General features: G+C 37.2%; 1 protein-coding gene across 1 annotated transcript in view; it reads left to right on the forward strand.

The window, feature by feature from the left end:
• The window catches only part of LOC140239678 (uncharacterized), a 47,671-nt gene extending 30,226 nt beyond the window's left edge, over positions 1 to 17,445 (forward strand). The window contains exons 11-12 of the mRNA XM_072319507.1: positions 15,997 to 16,162; positions 16,729 to 17,445. Coding sequence (XP_072175608.1) covers positions 15,997 to 16,162; positions 16,729 to 17,445 — 883 coding nt within the window. The remainder of the gene's footprint in view (positions 1 to 15,996; positions 16,163 to 16,728) is intronic.
• Positions 17,446 to 19,015: the final 1,570 nt, after the last annotated feature.

The following is a 19,015-nucleotide window of genomic DNA, read 5'->3' on the forward strand; positions in this document are numbered from 1 at the left end:
TCCGAGGAATCATTTCTTTGTTCATTCGTTCTCACTAGCTGGTAAACCTATGTGAGGCCACCCCCTATCCCACACACCTGTAGTCATCCATTTCCATTTTTTTTTGTCCAACCATTCAGGTAAATTAGCACCTCGTATGTTCCACTTGATTTTGGAACTAACCTCAGACGTCAATGAAATAAACCAAGTTGTTGAAATACCATTGCATTCGGACAAAGTTGAAAAGTCATGGAATGTCAATTAACGTCTCACATGGTTTCAAGTTAAAGTGATACACGTACTAGTCGGAACACATAGAAGGAGGATAAGGTTATGATGTAATCGCCTCACAAATCTCAGGGGGTCTTGCAACATGTTGATTCATTACGAACTCTAACAACTCCTACTTACACGACATAGTCATCTGCTAAATTCCTTAAAACTCCACGGAAGAAAAATGACAAGCATGCAGCTAACTCCTTTAAGCCCTTTTCATCCCTTAAAGAGAGTGAGAGAGAGAAAAAAAAAACTTAAAAGCTATAAAATTGTTATTTATACAATGGCCTGCAATCCGCATAGAGCGCGAACTGTTTATAATTAATCAACTTCTATTTCCATATTTAACTTCATGTCGAATTTCAATAAAACTTCGATCTTTCATACTACTTTAGTCATTCGTCAACTTGTTAACATGAAGTGATAATTCACTTTATACGCTCCGAGAAATCTGTGAGACAATACATTCCTCTACATCTATGCTTGTATTGTTGATCATATCCTTTTGTTCTTCCTTTTCATCATTACCCTTTCCTTTTCCTTTTCTGTTTTAAATAACCTGATACCTTTTTAAATATATAAAATTAATCATTATGCTTCCATTTACACGTATTCACGAGGCAAGACAATTTGCAGAAACATTGTCAAGAACAATAAGTATAAAAAACTTTAAGTACAATGGAATATATATATATATATATAATATTAGTGGAGTTTTTGGAGAAGAAATTGATAAGATGTTAAATGAATTAATTGATAATGTAGTAAAAGAAAGGTAGGAGGGGAAGGTAGTGAGAGAGAGAGAAGAGAGAGAGAGAGAGGTTAAAGAGAACGGCTTAGTAAAAGGTAAAGAGAGGAAAAAAATATGAGATAAAGTTGTATTATTATGATAGAAATATATGTTTTGAAATCAAATATTGTATATTCTAATTTGTTTATGCATAAATGTACTGTGTTTTTTGGTCAATTTGTTTCTGATTATGTAACTGTAATTGTGTTGACAGCTCCAGGTAGCAAATTTGAATCGCCGCAAGTCAACCCGCAAAACTTCCCCAGATATACTCAAAACTTGTTCCGAGTGAGTCGTTGGGGTTCGCTCGCAGTGGTACACGCAGAACACCAGTAGGAGACCCTTACAGGCAGCACCTCGCATGCAACTCCAACGCAGGTCCTTCGCAGAACCCGTAAGTTGCTCGTACCAGAAAACGGATCGGTTTCAAAGCTCTCACGCAGGTCACACAGAATACACGCAAGGAGAACTTAAGTAACACGCGCCTAGCAGGTATATACACATGTGCGAAACTCGCACACATTCTTGTCCGCCATCAGAAAATTCCCCTGCGTCCCGGAAAATCCCTACTCGCAACAAACTTACCCGGAAAGGTGTGACACGGCCTTGAGGTTTGCATCGTTTGCGTATTCGATGAGTGCAAAGAGTCAGTGTATAGGTATAGTAACATGCAAATCACACTTGCCTATCAACCAGAGTCTTCATCAGTACGCAAAATCTCATAAAATCAGCTCTATTGTGTAGGTGTACGAAACACTGTTCAAGGGCCGGGAATCGGCCATCCACGGACTCATTAAAGGCTCTCAAAGATTAAATCAATCATACTATATAGATGCCACTCTCAAAAACGAAACTAACGAAACTGCACAATATAAAATACACAATTAAAATGTCCTCGACTATTGAAGATCACACGCGAGATTGTAATTTAATAGATCGAACCTATACATAGCAGAAGTGTTTTGGAGCAATTATACTTGACAATGCTTATGAAAGTTGTCTAAACTCATGAATGAAGAGCATAATCATTAATTTTCTGACGTATTTTCAGTGGTATAAAAGGGTATCAAAGGAAGTCTGAATTCGAAAACGTAAATATGACAAAAAGAAATAATGAAATAAACAAAAATACAAGACAAGAATCACATGAATGCATCGTGCCATCATATTACTTCTCGGCGTGTCATGAAGCGAAGAATCACACCATGTTCACAAGATGAATAATGATTTAGAAGTATTAAGCAAAGGAACTTGAAAAACGATGGAATAGCAAAATACTACGGTTTGAAGAAACGATGATTTTGGCTGCAAAATCATAATCGTACGATTTACAGTGTCATCACTTTTTCGTACTGGGGGCTAATATATATATATATATATATATATATATATATATATATAGATTGTATACATGTACAAAATGAAGGAAACGAAAAAAAAGTGAAGTTAACCCTTCACATTAATCCCTTAAAAATTCAGCAGACAACTTTCACAGGGAAAGGCAATAGATGATGATGATGATGATGATGATGATGATGAAAACAGCATTTGTATGGCGCCATTTATCTGTAGAAACATTCATAGGCGCCCAGCTCCCCAAAAGTGCCACACATCATTCACAAAGTTGATGGAAAAGATAAGTCTTCAGTTCAGACTTGAATGTATTGAGGCTGCTGCAATTCCGAAGCTGGACTGGTAGAGAGTTCCACAGACGTGGTGCCACAGACGAGAAGGCTCTATCTCCGTACATCTTTAGGCGGGTATTGGGAACATGGAGAGTCAGTCCAGTACAACGTAGTCCTGGTCGTCGCTGACGTACACTAATAAGCTCAGACACGTAGCCAGGAGACCAGTTATGGAGAGCCTTATAAGTAAGCAGTAAGATCTTATACTGCACTCTGCAGTATAAGATTTAGATATAGATGAATATACCGTATATACTAAAAAAATAGATGAATATATATATATATATATATACATATATATATATATATACATATATATGATAGATTTTAAACAGCTATTTGTAAGGAGATTACACCACAACCCTGTCTTCCGTGAGAGTGATATCATTTGACATTTTCTTAACCTTCCAATGTGGGCAAATGTCTAATATGTAGCTTGAGATGGTATCTAACATAAATGATTTGGCCACAACTATGGAACTGGATATCGAAAGGTATGTAGGTGCTGGTGTAGAATTTGTACTTACTACTCCTGTACGACGAAACAATCTGGTTCGCTGAGAGCATGTGAATTAAAACTTAGAATGTTAGCACCAACTAAGGATTGCATACTAATCAAAGTTAAAGTGATTACATTTGTATCCGGGATGAGGTTTGATATTACTGAGCTTACGTTTTATCTGAGAGTAATGCTCCACCTGAAAGAAAGTGAAACAGTTGGGAAAGTATTTCTGCTATCCACATGCTGAATATTGCAAGAGAAGCGAGAATCCTTTTAGAATCTCAAGGAGAGCGGCACATAGAGTAGGAGAATAACATTTGTATAAAGAGATATATGCACGGACACACAGACACACAAAGACAAGACAGACAGACAGACACAGACACAGACACACACACACAAACACACACACACACACAGAATGAGTGGAAGTCAATAATTATGATAAATGCATAAATGCCTATAGGAACATGAGGCAGTTCATTCATTCCGTGATCCATAGAATGAATGGCTTGTCAGCTTACCAAATACCTTTGGGTTTTTTCTCTCATTCTTTGATATTGCCTTTTAGGTGCAAGTGTAAAGGTTATTGACAATCAATATTGTTACATGCAAGTCTGAAACACTGTACGGTAGTTAGTAGACTAAAGAGGTAATGATGTGACATACTCAGGCGGAGACAAATTCATAAAAAATCAACCAAAATCCTGGAACAGCCATGATAGCAATCAAAGGCTAATCATTAAATTGATCAAAGTGATTCATGGACGCTGTATTCTTAGAAAAAGAAAATCAAACAAATCAACTGCATTTTTATATGGCGACTACAGGTCCTGTCTTGGCGCTTTCTTGAAGCCGTTTGATATTTGAAAGACATTACAATATCATTCTGATACCGACTTGTACTTTAAAGCAAGTGCGCACGTACAGCCTCTAGGGAGTTGCCAAGTACATGCGCACGCAACCTTGGACGCCCCTTCTCCAATGACACCACCAATGACATCAACAAAGATAATTGTAAATTTTTTCAACAGCTCACTGAATGATTTCCATTTGAGCTACACTCTTACCGTCTAAGACTGGGTGTACACTTTTACATGTGTACTCCTTGAAGCGTATTCATTTGAGTGGGGATATTCCTCATTAAGTTTGAGAGAGTCTTTCACTCTACGGCTAAAGAGGGACTTATACAGAGTTTCATTTTTAGTTATCAATCAAAGATCAAGAATGTCGCGTTCTACTGTGGTCTTGTTCGTTGCCCTTTTCCTGCTCACTTCCTCATTTTCAGAAAGCAACACGACGTGGACGTATTTTTCTTTCTTTTTTTAGTTTATGGACTTTTATAGATCCTGAATTCTTCTCAACTGTCTTTATATGCTAAGGTTTGTATGGATATGAGACATAAAATTATATCTATTTAACAAAAAAAAAATCGCATACGAGACTCTTACTCTGATGTATATTCTTATTCTAATTTTCGTTATTTTTGCGGCATAGTCAAGGTACTGGTCGTCTTATACTTTGACGTTTCAATGAACTGGAACTGGGCACTATTAACAGTTGAGTGTTGATTTGTTTCCTTAAGTAGTATACGTTTCCAACCTTTGATTTAATAAAGTAAATATCAAATTTATTGAGAAATACCATATTGGAGTATTGTTAGCGGTAATCATTTCTTTCTTACACAATGAATTAGAAAAGCTAACACTTCATGATTTATGAATGCTTGATAATGAAAAAAAAAAATCTCTTTTCACCTGATCCAAAAATTTAACATTTTCTTACAGTGCTTCCGTTCTTGCGCCCACAGATTTTACTCTCAACTGCTCAGGAAGGCCGCTAGATCTTGACATATCTTGTGATGGAGCATGCATCCCCAACAGCAGTTGGGTTATACAGACACCTCCAGGACGGCGATTTCTCATCGAAATTCAATCTATTAATAATGTGTGAATGATGTTTCATATAAAGGATATGGTATCTAAAAGAGCATTTCGGACTCTGATAATGAATCAAATGTTGCCGTCCTCGGCTTTATCCCTGTCTCATCAGATGAAACTGCGTTTGTGGAAACATATATACATATTCACCGAATTTTAAGACGAACGTGAAGTGTTATGAGGGTAAGTATTACTTATTGTTTAGGGCTCATAACAATTGTTAGTATTTCTACACTTACTAAAACACTTGAACTTAACCACACGCAAAAAATATTTTTCTTTTTTAATCTCATCTTATTTCACGAAATGACTTATGCATATGTTGACGCAGATTGCAGTGACTCGCCGAAATGTTACCAAGTACCACACATGGTGATTTTTGCAACGTTTCTCTGGCAGAGTTATGTTATAGTTCTTACTTTTTTCTATTTCTCTTGATAGCAATACAAAATAACTTACTAATGTATTGATATTGCCATTTTTTCAGAACTATATAGCCATTGACGGGTTATCTTAATCCGTTATTATGGCTCAGTACTGAATTTCCGTTGTGTTTATTTCACAAACAGGAATAATAACTTCGTGGATTCAAAAATGTATATGCTCAATGTAAGCTAATGAGATGACGGATACAAGTAACCTTGAAAATGTCTCTCAACGTGTCCACGTATAAATGTTTTTCATTCATTGTTAGCACATAAGCAGTATAAATGCGTCTTACAGCACCCCCCCAAAAAAAATATGATGTATAAATAAGGCTTAAGTTAAATGCAAGTAATTGACAAAATTGGCCTTCATCAACGAAAATAAGCACTGAATTGATTTGTGTTGTAGTTGTAGCCATAAGCACACATAATCGAGCAGGATTCGAACCTTTGACATCATGATCACCGGACATGATTGCGTCTTATCCATTAGACCACTGAGCTTCCGCCCGACAGCCAGATGAGTGCTGTGAATCCTTATAAGATGCAGTGGGTACTGCGTAATTATTAAAATGGATGAAATACTTCGATCGAGTTGTTTTTACTGCAACTGATTGACAACATATCCTACATCGACGCTAATATGTAATGAGTAGATCAGTGTTCTAGTAGTGTCCATAACAAAATTAATCATGGGCATATTTTATTCTCGAGAGGCCATTCTATAAGGATTAGAACCATGCTGCACTGGCTATTGGACTGAAGCTCGGTAGTCTAGTTGATAAGACGCCTGTCCGGTGACCAGAGGATCGCATGTTCAAATCTTGCTCGAGTTTGTGCGGTATTTCCTATTAGGAAAGGAACAAAAAACGAAAAGTAATGCATGGCGAATCTTTAATAACGTTTAGCGAATGCCAAACTGCATGCCAGAAAATAAATCATATTCACTCAGGAAACAGTATATCTGGTGAGCAACACCCCTCCTCCCATCCATCCTGGAGACATTTACAGGGATAAAGGGGAGATCGTTGCCCAGTTGGCTTTGGCAGTCTTTTGCATATGTGAAATTAATCTTTGTTTTATCTTCATTTTGAAGAGAGACAAGTCATTTGTAAGCGATGAATTCAATATGTGTGTTAGTATAGAATATTATATCTTTCAGGTCTTCAATGAAAAAGAAAAACACCCTCAACTATCACTATTTCTCAGCTTATTTGGGTGGATACTAACTATGTAATTAGCATAAAATTGAAGAAAAATTGAAAAAAGGACACAAAATGTGCCATATATCTCATAGCATTCACAAAGAAATGATCAGTTAACAGAACTGAAGCTGTCTTGAATGTTTTCATAAAGGTCTTTGAAAAGTTTTGTCAGCCGACTTTCCATATGCCGATGTTTCTGAGTTCCTTTTCTGCATCACGATTTCTTGGGACTTTATACACGACAAAATGATCAGTCTCGTTAAACGTAATTATGCCACCTAATGTTAAAGCAAAAGCAGATTAAAATCTTTACTGCCAAAACAAAACTCCTGAACACTGTATACTATCGTTTTCTTATCTTCTCTTCTCTAGAACTTTTTCTATTCGGGTGTTCCCCAATTCCTGTTCCTTCGATGAAAAAATAAAAGAGAGCTGTGATAAATCATAATGTCGCGAGGCCGTTATCCAAGTCAAGCAAATTGCTCCCGCAACTGTACCCGCCTTGTGCTATCTAATTGCTCATTAAAAATTGGATTAATTTTTGTTGCTTCTTTCTATGTTTTGAACAGCATTTTGATTAGTTCGACACTGTTTTGTTCCAGCGATATGTATTATGTATGGTTGTTGTCGTGGAATACGAGAAATAAATTCAGTTAAAACAAATTCAAGATAATAAAATCACAAATGCACTTTAGAGACCTATATTCATTCATTTCAAAGAAAAGCCATCGGTAAAGCTGGTTGGAGGACCCTCTTCCATGGATGGGTTAGTGGTCCTGGAGTCAGACAGATATATGTGCGATGATGGCTTTAACATCAGAGCTGCTGATTTAGTCTGCAGAGAGCTCGGTTTCCCCGCCGTAAAAGATCATTGGGCTCAACATATTCGAAGTGCAGCAACATCAAACAGGATTCAATGGCGTGCATATTCCCAAGGTAACTGCAATATTGTGAATATGGTTGTGGGTATGCATTGGGAGAATGCATGCAAGGATGTTTCACTCACTTTACTGAATTAAGATACGATTCTCTGAACGGCATCTTTTACGCACACCAATACATTTGCACACTTACAAATTAGAAGTCGAATTCTTCAGACTGATCTTGCTATCAATGTAAATTTGTTTTGTAATTTTTAAACAAACCCCCGATTTGTCTGGTATTGTGCTAAATTTACAGAAATACGACGAAACTTGTATTTACCACAAAGGTAATGTTTAATGAGTTTATTTATCAATCAATCAGCACCTAGATGATTTCCGAAATATCAATGCACAGGTTGTCAGAAGACAAGAGTATGTGATTGTCTGTCACAAGGAACTGAGTGTTCCTGATGGAACAAGGCTGTGAGACTGAGATGCCGAGGTGAGAGTAAACGTAAAAACTTCAGCAAGCAATATGTTTTGAATTCGTGATGTGATATGATTTTTTTTTTAATAGGGTGTCGATATTATATGAAGAGTTTGTTTGCAAAAACCGAAGTCCATATTTGCCTAATGGAGATATTTGCGATTAAAGGTCAAGAAAAATAAAGAGAATAATAAGAACATTTTTGCTTCTTTTGACCACAACTTCAAAAAATGTACCTTTATATGTAATGACCAATATATCATTTAAAAGGTATTATTTTGTACTTTATGACAGAAGCCGTAATTCAAAATCTTCAAAAATGGACTTATCGGTTTTTGCAAACAAACTCTTCACATCTTTTTATACATATTATATACACAATATTAGATATTTTATATTTATATTTATATGTTTATATTAAACATGTTACAATATCTATCAGTTAGATCCGAAGATGGAAAAGTACGGTAATTTGCAGAAAATAAGAAATTAATACTTATACAAATAGAAAATTGCCTCACATCGGAAATACGAAGACATTTGTAGAGTTTATGAAGCACGTCATGTGTTGTTTTGAAATGACAAACAATGTGAGTTTGTACCTATAACCTTCTGTCGTTTGAATGTTTGTAAATGTCTGCACTTTTGTCACCATAGGTAAATGTTGAAGGGTTGGTCAATAAATATTTCACTCTCTCTCACTCTTACTGTGCGCACGCAGAACCTGGATTTCTTGGGTGCTACCGGGGCTATCGTCACGATTTCGAGGCTTTAACATTTTCCGGATTTAACGTTAATTCGGACGAAGAGTGTGTGTTTACCTGTAGAGGGAAACCGGGAAACCATGACATTGCTATTGTTCATGACAGGAACTGCATGTGTTATCAATCAGAAGAGTATACAAATTTCATTGGAACCGTAAACCACACTCATCACTGGACACCTCAAACCAAGACACAATCCGATCAGCAAGTCTATTGTTTGTTTAACAGTGAGTGTCAAAACAATATGACCCAATGGCAGTAAGAAAATTTTCTTATTCTCTATTATTCTCTCTATGTAACATGTCAGTACTATTGACACGTGATTTCAGATTTGTATTATCCCTATTGATTTACCACTGCTTCTGGGATGATTATAACACGTAATTCACTAGCACTTTAACATACATTACAAGATATAACATTACTTTTAATTCTGACATGTCTTCATCTTAAACTTAAACCCCAAAAAGAGAGTCTTTATTCCACAGGGGATTCATTTGGGGAATTCCAAACTCTCTTCATTAATGCCGTCGGGATTTGTGATCACACGGATCATCGGTTCATTAAAATGTTCCCTGAAGCGATTATTATCACAATATAAGTTTACATCGACAATGGCGGCGCTAGCAGAATTAAGTGAATATAAGATGACCAAAAACTACACACTCTTTCTTTTTCGTATCGTTAGAATATTTCTCTGTGTTCTCTCTCTCTTTTATCACGACTACTCTCTCTTGCTTTAATCGAAAGTTTCTGTAGGGCTATGTAAGCATCCCGGGCCTGTATCTGATGGTTATTGGGACTATAATATCACGAGCTTTGGATCAAAGATAACTCTTACTTGTGTTGAAGGCTTCTTGCTAACTGGCAGCGCGGCACTGCAGTGTGGACGACCTGGATGGTCGACTTACTTCCCCGTTTGGAACGCATCAGTCCCGACTTGCCGGGCAGTCGATAATGTAACAAACGGTATGTCGTACAATGAATTAATTACAGCATGCAGTATGTCTTAATGTAACCAGAAGCAAACTTGTTTTTTGTGTTTTGTTTAAAAGTAAGAGTAGAAAGTGAGGCAGACAAAAGGTTATCAACATTATTCTCGGTTTTTGACAGCAGACAATTGCAGAATTTCACATCAAAATTGGGAAATCATAACATAAGAAGTCAATTTCTGGAAGGAAGACAACTTGCATAAAGTCAACCTACATTACATAATTTTCTATATCTTTTGTTTCCTTTCATTAAAAAAAAAAACATTTCTAGGATTTTTATAAGTTAATCTGCATTCAATATTATGCAATATCATTTGAGATAAATATTTTTATTTTTGATTTATAAGTAATTTTGGTGGTGGTATTTGTAAGGAATATTTGTAGATTTTTATGTTAGTGGATATCAAAAGTTCTGCGTTATTAACGCTTTTATGATATAGACTTGGTAAAAAAAGTCACTTGCCGATATTGCTTTCGTGAGTAATATAGAGATGAATTGAATTTTCTCTATTTAAATTGGTCAAACTTAATCATGTTTTCTACCATATATAGCAGGCCCGTTGGTAAAGAGGGTGGGTGTGTAAACTTGTCAATCGTGACCACGATTTCCTTCTCGTAATATCTGCGTCTTACACCACCTTGTATCATTATACTATTATAGCAAGTGCCGATTCTTTATAGCCAAATGAGTCATTGACAAGGAAAGTCTTCAATTGGGTTTTAGTGTGCATTAAATGATAGTTCTTCTTGTCGGGCAGTCGATAATGTAACACACAATCTGTCATAAAAATTAGAAATGAGACAGTTGTTTATGTTGATATTATGAGAAGGCCACAATTAATGTCGAGGTGATTGCTGTCATACCATATGACATATCTATTCTCCTCCCCCACAAATAAACGAAAAAACAAACAAACAAACAAAAACACAAAATCAATTGAATATTTTCACTTCAAACTTTGAGGAAGCATAATTATGATAGCATCTATAGTGATAACACATTGAAGACGATTTCCTTAATATTTAGCTCCTGACTTTCCGAAAGCACCGGCGTTATTTATTTCAGTATATTTATCTTGATATACACGTGTACATGCAGTAGCTGCCAAAAGAAATGTATGCATATTATCTGCATTTCCTGTTAACACTTCTCTATGTGTTATTTGTTGAATCTTTTATAACGCTTTGATTCAATGCTATTAAAACCGAGCTTTTGACTGCTTTTAAAATGTCTGCATGTCCTGTAACTTTTGTCTAAACTCCCCGACGGAAGTATTCCTTTGCTTCAACTGAAGGAACACTGAGTATGATAATTATGTTTCAAATTCCATTTTTTGTGAAAGATATGTATCTGCTTCTTATCGCTCTTCCCAGTGGCGTACCGTAGGTCGAGACATGGGGGGGGGGGGGGCACCTATGGAAAAGTAATTTTGAGGATGTGTATGCTTGTGTGTGTGTACGTGCGCTGTCAGTCTGCTAACTGAATGGGGACTAGAATACATTACGGAATGTGATGCATTCAACAGCGCAGTCATTGAGCAACATTGTAAATTTTCCTTACATGGCTTATGGAATGACGGTTTAAAACGACAAATTACTGTCAGCAACATCAGGAGAATTGCATAACAATAAAATGGGAGCGAGCGGAGCGAGCGAGCTTGGAAATTTTGACATTTTACAGTCCATAAACTGCCGTTTGTAGCGATATTCTTTACGCTTTGGAAATTAAGAGGGGCGCACATGGCGCAACTGCTGGCAATTACTGGCAGCAACATCAGGGGAATGGCATAACGATAAAATGTGAGCAAGCGAAGCGAGCAAGCTTGAAAATTTTGACATTTTACAGTCCCTAAACTGCCTTTTGTACCGATATTTTTCGCTTTGGAAATTAAGGCGGGGGGGGGGGGGCGCACCGGGCTTAACTGTTGGCAATTACTGGCAGCAAATTAGGAGAATGGCATACCGATAAAATGCAAGCGAGCGAAGCGAGCGAGCTTGAAAATTTTGACATTCTACAGACTCAAAACTGCCGTTTGTAGCTATATGTTTCGCCTTGGAAATTAAGGGGGAGGCGCGCCAGGCTCAACTGCTGGCATTTACTGGCAGCAACATTAGGAGAGTGGCATAACGATTAAATGCGAGCGAGCAAAGAGAGCGAGCTTGAAAATTTTAACATTTTACAGTCCAAAAAACTGCCGTTTGTAGCTATACTTTTTTTCGCTTTGGAAATTAAGGGGGGGGGGTGGTGCGCACCGGGCTTAGCTGCTGGCAATTACTGGCAGCAACATTAGGAGAGTGGCATAACGATTAAATGCGAGCGAGCAAAGCGAGCGAGCTTGAAAATTTTAATATTTTACAGTCCAAAAAAATTGCCGGTTGTAGCTATACTTTTTCACTTTGGAAATTAATGGGGGGAGGGGGCGCACCGGGCGCAACTGCTGGCAATTACTGGCAGTAACATCAGGAGAATGGCGTAGCGATTGAATGCGAGCGAGCTTGAAAATTTTGACATTTTACAGTCCCAAAACTGCCGTTTGTAGCTATATTTTGTTCGCTTTGGAAATTAAGAGGGGGGGGGGGGGGCGGTGCGCCCCCTGCATCCGCCACTGGTAGTCAAGGGTGTCGGTTTATGCTCATGATTGGGGGAGGTATGACCAGCGAGGGGGCGTCGAAGTGACCAAGTTGGGGAAAAATTTTCAAAATCTGCACTTTAGAGCATCCCCTAATTGTTTGTGTTTGTGTGTGTGTGTGTGTGTGTGTCTTTTATATGCATGAAAAAGTTAAGAAATAGCCTAGGTCAAGTCCTATTATTGGCAGTGCAAGGCATTTTGATATAGACTAGTATGTAAAGCAACACTTGACAGGGGCGGATCCAGGAGTTCTGTAAAGGGGGGCGTGACTAATATTTCTGGTGCCACTTCCGGGTTTCATTTCATTGTTTTTCTTTTTATTTCTATTGTTTTTTACGAAAAATAAAGGGGGGACGTGCGCCGGTTGCGCCCCCCTCTGGATCCGCCACTGCTAGAAAATCAATGATCTATAGCTTTGATGTAACAAAGCGTAAAGTACAAAGGTGTACATTCTACATCACATTGCGGAACATTGCAGCGACTCTTTTTGCCGTTCGGATGTTCTGAGTACTAGTACTCTGCGCACATCCTGCTTATATTGAGAATGCCAACAAGGAATCATGCCTCTTTAATTATGGTTGAAAGAAATCTGAGAGAAATATCTTATTTCTTGATCACCCTTTTATGTCGATTTCAAAAGCAGTTTACTAACCGTTGAATTACCATTTTGGTAAGGTTTTTTGTTTTGTTTTGTTTTAACCAGCGGATTGGGGGGTACGTGCCCCTCCCCCCCCCCCTCCCGCAGTTACGCCACTGGCTCATCCGTTAGTAGTGCTGATACAGCTTTACATATTTTTGTGAGTTTTGTCACAGATAATGAACGACATGACGCCGAAATCAGCACAACGACATCAGAAAACATAGACTTCACTTCAAGTAAGTATTGTAATTGCAGATTCAGTGTGTGACATGAACGGAAATATTAATGTTGTATGAACGAGTATTTATGAGGTATTTATGCTGTACGCCTTGTAAGGACATCAGTTCAAGAACAATTTAATGTTACAGACTCTTTCGGTTTGGGTGACTTTTTGTGGTAATGTCTATAATTTCAGCCGTCATTTATGGAGGGGGCGTCATTATGTCTCTAACAGTAGTTGATTTATGCGCTGTCGTAATCTTGAATGCACCGGATTCTTTGCATAATCAACTGAATCATCTTTTCTTTTTATTTTGCGATATTTTGGAAGCCCCTGTAGCTCTGGCTGACATAAGTTGTAGTATTTTTAAAATCGAATGAGTCTGCCGTGGAAGCGTGTGCTAGCAGGTTACCATTGTCTTCCATGCCAACCATTTTTCCCTGTAATAGATGCCATATGAATATGTGGTACCGAACGACATTATGGTATTTGCAGCCATCATCGGCCTGAAGCACTTAAAATACAGGACAAACTATTTTTATGGTTTGCCCTGCAAAAGAAGAAGGGCATAGAGGCCCATTTATCTTTTCGATGTATGATTTTATGTAAACGTGCACATTAAATGAGTATAAAACCCGAACAATGAGTTATTTTGAGCGTTTGAACTTCCTACTCCCTTGCCGTCTGCTTTTTGAATAACAGACGAGATTCAGGCCACTGAAGAATGGACGGCTTTGCAAGAAACAGTGAACACAGCTTTTCCAGGTGAGCTTCTTGTCGTAATTAGATCAGTTCGTTTATTATTATTTTTTTTCAATTTCTCGCTAAATCTCCCTCATTTGTCTTTGTTCAGCAAGTGGCTTTGCAAACACATTTTGCGTTCTGTAACATCTCTCTCTCTCTCTCTATCATTTCCATTCACTACTGGTTCTATTTTTTGTCTTCATTGACAAGCGGTGTTTAGTTTTGGATCATCTTCGTATTCTCGGTTGTTCATATCAAGTCATGGTGTGAACGAAAGTGGACTCTCCGCGTATCTCTTAGTACCCCTTCTCTTAGTTTTTAGGCATTTTAAGCATTACGAATTTAGTCATCATATTGCCATATCTGAAACCCTGAAGAAGATGTGTAATGTGTCGAATGTTTGGTCAGATTAAAGGTTGTTGGAAGGTAAGGCAACGAACTTTTCTTTTAGTATTGTTATTGTACTGGAATCAACACTTTGACTAGAATTATTATGATTATGATGATTTTTATTATTATTATTATCATTATTATAGATTATTATTTTGAACTGAATTTTCATGGAGACCTAAAAGTGGTGACTGGCTTCGTCTTAAATTTTGATTAATTTGCCCTTTCGACAAATTCTTCCATGTCAAATCTTTCTCGCCTTTTTTTTAAAGAATCGATAATCTTCGAATTTTAGTCGTATGCTTCGATAATATATTGTCCATTTACTAGCTTTCTTTCACCAAAGAGGTTGAACTGAACCATTGTTTAAGAAAATTGTGTCTATTGTCCGTTTTTTTTTGTCCGTTTTTTTTTTTTTACCGTTACGCTGGTATGATTACAGACATAATGGACTATAATGTAAACAACGTTAAAACTTGGAGCTTTACAAAATTAGTAATAAAAATGTGGAAAAATCAATGCCTGAATGTTGATCAGACATTTCAGATGAATTGTTTGTCTATTCAGTAAGGATCGGTTTCTTCACACCAACATAAACGGGACTCAATTAATCGCCTGCACGTCATATTGTCTCAATACGTTGTGCGCCATTTATTCCCTGTTCAAGGGTCTGTGAAAGTGCCAAATATGTACATGTTTGACTCACTGACGTAGAACGGATTGAAAGAAGTTTGGCAGCCTAAAAAAAAAGCAGAAGTGCTAAGAAGATCATAGCATGTTGCCAAGCATTCAATCATTATTTGATGACGAATTATCGATTTGATGAATTCTGTTTGTCAGTTTCTGGAGACCTGAAGACACAATATATTGCACTGACTATTGGATCCCGTGTCTGTTTCGCTGCCTTAGTAATCGCTATTTTATCTATCGCTTGGTGCAAACATCGCTGGAAAAAGTGAGTGAGAACGCATTCTTTTCCCTTCATTACTTGGAGTGTTTACCCCATATAAATAAATGAATGAATAAATGTATATATGTACATATATTATATATATATATATATATATATATATATATATATATATACAGATAATGCTTATTTACAATGCAATATATCATGTATTACAAATATTGACATAAAACGACTAAGACGCTCATAATATTGGAAAACAAAATTAAACTGTTCCCCGCGCTGCTTCAAGCACAACAGTTATTCAATGAAAGGACGGGCCATGGAATCAAACAATCTTTCAATGCGTTTAAGTTAGCACTGAAAGTAAAAGTACTTCATGTTTACTACATAATTTTGAAGTATGAAAATTTTGTTCCAGAAATCTGCGAAGAAGAAAATGTTGATTATTTGCCAATTTTTTTTTTCCACACGAATCTGTAGTTAGATTCTATTACCCACGACGTATACTCCCCAAAACCTTTCGTCTGGCGTTGTTTCTTTTTACTCAACAGAAAGCATAGGCACCCAGAAAATTCAAATAAATCGGGTACCCATTCTTTGCATTCTATCAATACCGACGCGATGCATCGCACTTTGCCGGAACAACAGGGCAACAAAACTGACGAGGTCACAGCTAATCAGGAAGAAGTGCACCACATCTACCAGAACTCTGCAGAGGTAGTCACCTTGGATTATATTGTTAAATATAGCAGGTCGTTACTTTCGAACGGAACTCTCTGTAGTATTAAACTCCCTGATTCCATACCGAGAAATATACTTGACCTTTAAAATAACGAATTTTTCTCACTGCAAGTGTTTATTAACTATTTTTTCTATAAGCAAAGTTAACTCTTAATTTATATTCAAAAGAGTACCGTATGCATTTTAGATGCTCTACTTTGAATTAATCACACTTTTGTAACAAAGCTACCAGAAATGTGATTTTTTTCGTGCTTGGTTTCCAGGTAAATTGTCACTCCAATATCACGTGCTTCTACCACTCTCTTATACACTACACGGCACTGATATTTATTAAATATGTAGTTACGTAGGCAGAAACCTTGTGGTGCCATAACGAAATATTCGGTTGATCAGGACGACAATACTCATATCAGTTACCATGAGGTATACACATTTTTTTTCCAAACACATTGCGCATCTCTAGAAATAAACTTAAAAGTTAATGTCAGCAAGCAACATCATGCATTAGCGTGTTACCCTCTACTCTTTATTGTCCTTGATAGGATCACACTCTTGAAGGGGAAGTGGTCAACAATCTACCGGACACGATTTCGCGGCCTCTCCGTGACGACCTACACCGAGATAGTGAAGACATTGCGCAGTGTCAAAAAATGAAAATTAATGCCAAGAAAGAGCTTTACGTGGACATGACAGGAAATGTGAAGAAAACGGAAGATGACAAATTACTTAAATATTCGGACTTCTTAGCAACAGAAAACGACATTGATGAAAACGGATACCTAATGTCCAACGTTAGTCCACACAGACCTACGAGTTGCGAACAGGAAAAGACGTGTTACATTAACTGTGTTCAATCCTTCGGACCAGAGATCAACAGAGATATGCCCATCCGGTTCAGACCTGCAGATAACGGTGGTAGATGTGAGTTCACTGAACGGTCAGTTTACGAAGATATTCTTTCAACTTCCGACCAATCCGAACCCATCAGGGAATTGCTGCATGGACATGAGTACGCGAGTGTCGAGAGAAATGATAAGCGTAACCCTCTTTCGATAGGTCTGAACAATTCTCTATATTCTGTAACAGTATACTCCAGGAAACCAAGAGAAGAGCGCGAGTTAGACGAAAATGGGTATCTCGTTCTTGAAGCATGTGCCAATGAAATAATCGAAAATCAGTATGCGAACATGGACAAAGAGGAACCCACCACAGCATCTCTATATGAAGATATGGTTTTCCCCAAGAGCAAATCTCCATAGGCAAAATAACTCCAAAGCTCAACATAATATATAAATTGCAAAGTATGAGAGCACTGATGGTAACCTAGAAATCTAGAAGCTTCGATTCCTTTCTATGTTCTATGATTCAGTATGGAATGAGGTGACTCACACAGGAAAGTTCTGTACACCATTCATGCACCGAATTCCTGTCGTGGGGAGGGGAGATGGAGGCAATTTGAAAAGGCTAGCTATTTGGATACCGTCGATGCACCTTTTCCCCTTGTGGTTCATGAAGCGATATTTACTGTCTTCATCACGAATGGGCAGTACACTGACAAACGCCCTCATCTCCATGTAAAAGGCACTGGAATTTCATGAATAGCATAATCGCTGTGTCTTAGAAGTTAAAAAAATATTTCAGAGAAGTAAAATCTTGACGAAATAGAGATAATTATGGTTTCTATTCCTTCGAGTAGAATTATCTATGAATCGCTTCTGCAATACACTTAATATATATCTGAGAGCAGCAGCAAAGATTTATTGGGCACTTCGAGCAGCTGCAATAGCTGCAGGAATAACAATGACCTCAGATTCATTGAATAGAATTAGCGGATTCTTCAGCATAGACAACATTCACATGACCTTAAGTATATTTTTGTATTTGAGGTAATTCATATCATCTCTGAAAGACAATTTTCTTCATTTGATCTACATCCAGTATAAAGAAATGACTGGAATCTCCTCAACAATAACATTTAGGAAAAGAAAGAAAAGTGAAAAAAGTGTAATCACACCCAAGATCACCAAATAAAAATCGAAATTCTCCAACTTACAGTCACCGATACTTATAGTAGGACCTAAAAAGAAAAAAAAAATAGCATCCTGAATAACGGGACATGGGAAGTGTGGCATGAACAACAAAGTAAAGGAGAGAAAGGTCGTCGAATAAAGCGTTATACTAAAGCGTTGACGGTCACAATAACATTTGCTGATAATATGATTCGATGGTCTTACACCTGTCTAACTAATTCGCGGATCAAATTACCTTGTATCGTGGAAAGCAATGGTTGATCCTGGGTTGTTCCAGGTGAAGTCGTAATACAATGTAATTGGTAAATCATTATCGCCAAATGATATTTTTGTTGAGGGAGATACAATATCTCATTGATCCTTTAACAAAATCGAAACAGTAATTTGGATTTGTGCATTTTAGATACCAATGGTGGATTTTATTAAAAATCTGTGTTAGAGAAGTTAGATACTGGTAATTACCATGGAATGATAGTTGTACCATGTGCGATACGATTTCCCTCTAACCTTAAGGAATCATTTACTGTACATTAACATAAAAATTATTGTTCTAATCTTAGTCATTTATATTACACAGAGTGATGCAGATGTCTCGAAGATTAGTTTACACAATGGTATGATTATGTTAGGTATCCTACTTGCCATATTACCACTTTCATTAATGGCAAGAGCACTGATTTGCGGTTATAGATGTTGCACTATAAAACAGATTTTAAAAGTAGCAATATAGGTAGGTATATTTTAAGGAGATATAAAAAGTTGCTACAGACAAAAACCAACTAATGTTGATCTCAAATTT

Source organism: Diadema setosum, chromosome 16 (assembly GCF_964275005.1).
Source record: "Diadema setosum chromosome 16, eeDiaSeto1, whole genome shotgun sequence".
Lineage (NCBI taxonomy): Eukaryota > Metazoa > Echinodermata > Echinoidea > Diadematoida > Diadematidae > Diadema > Diadema setosum.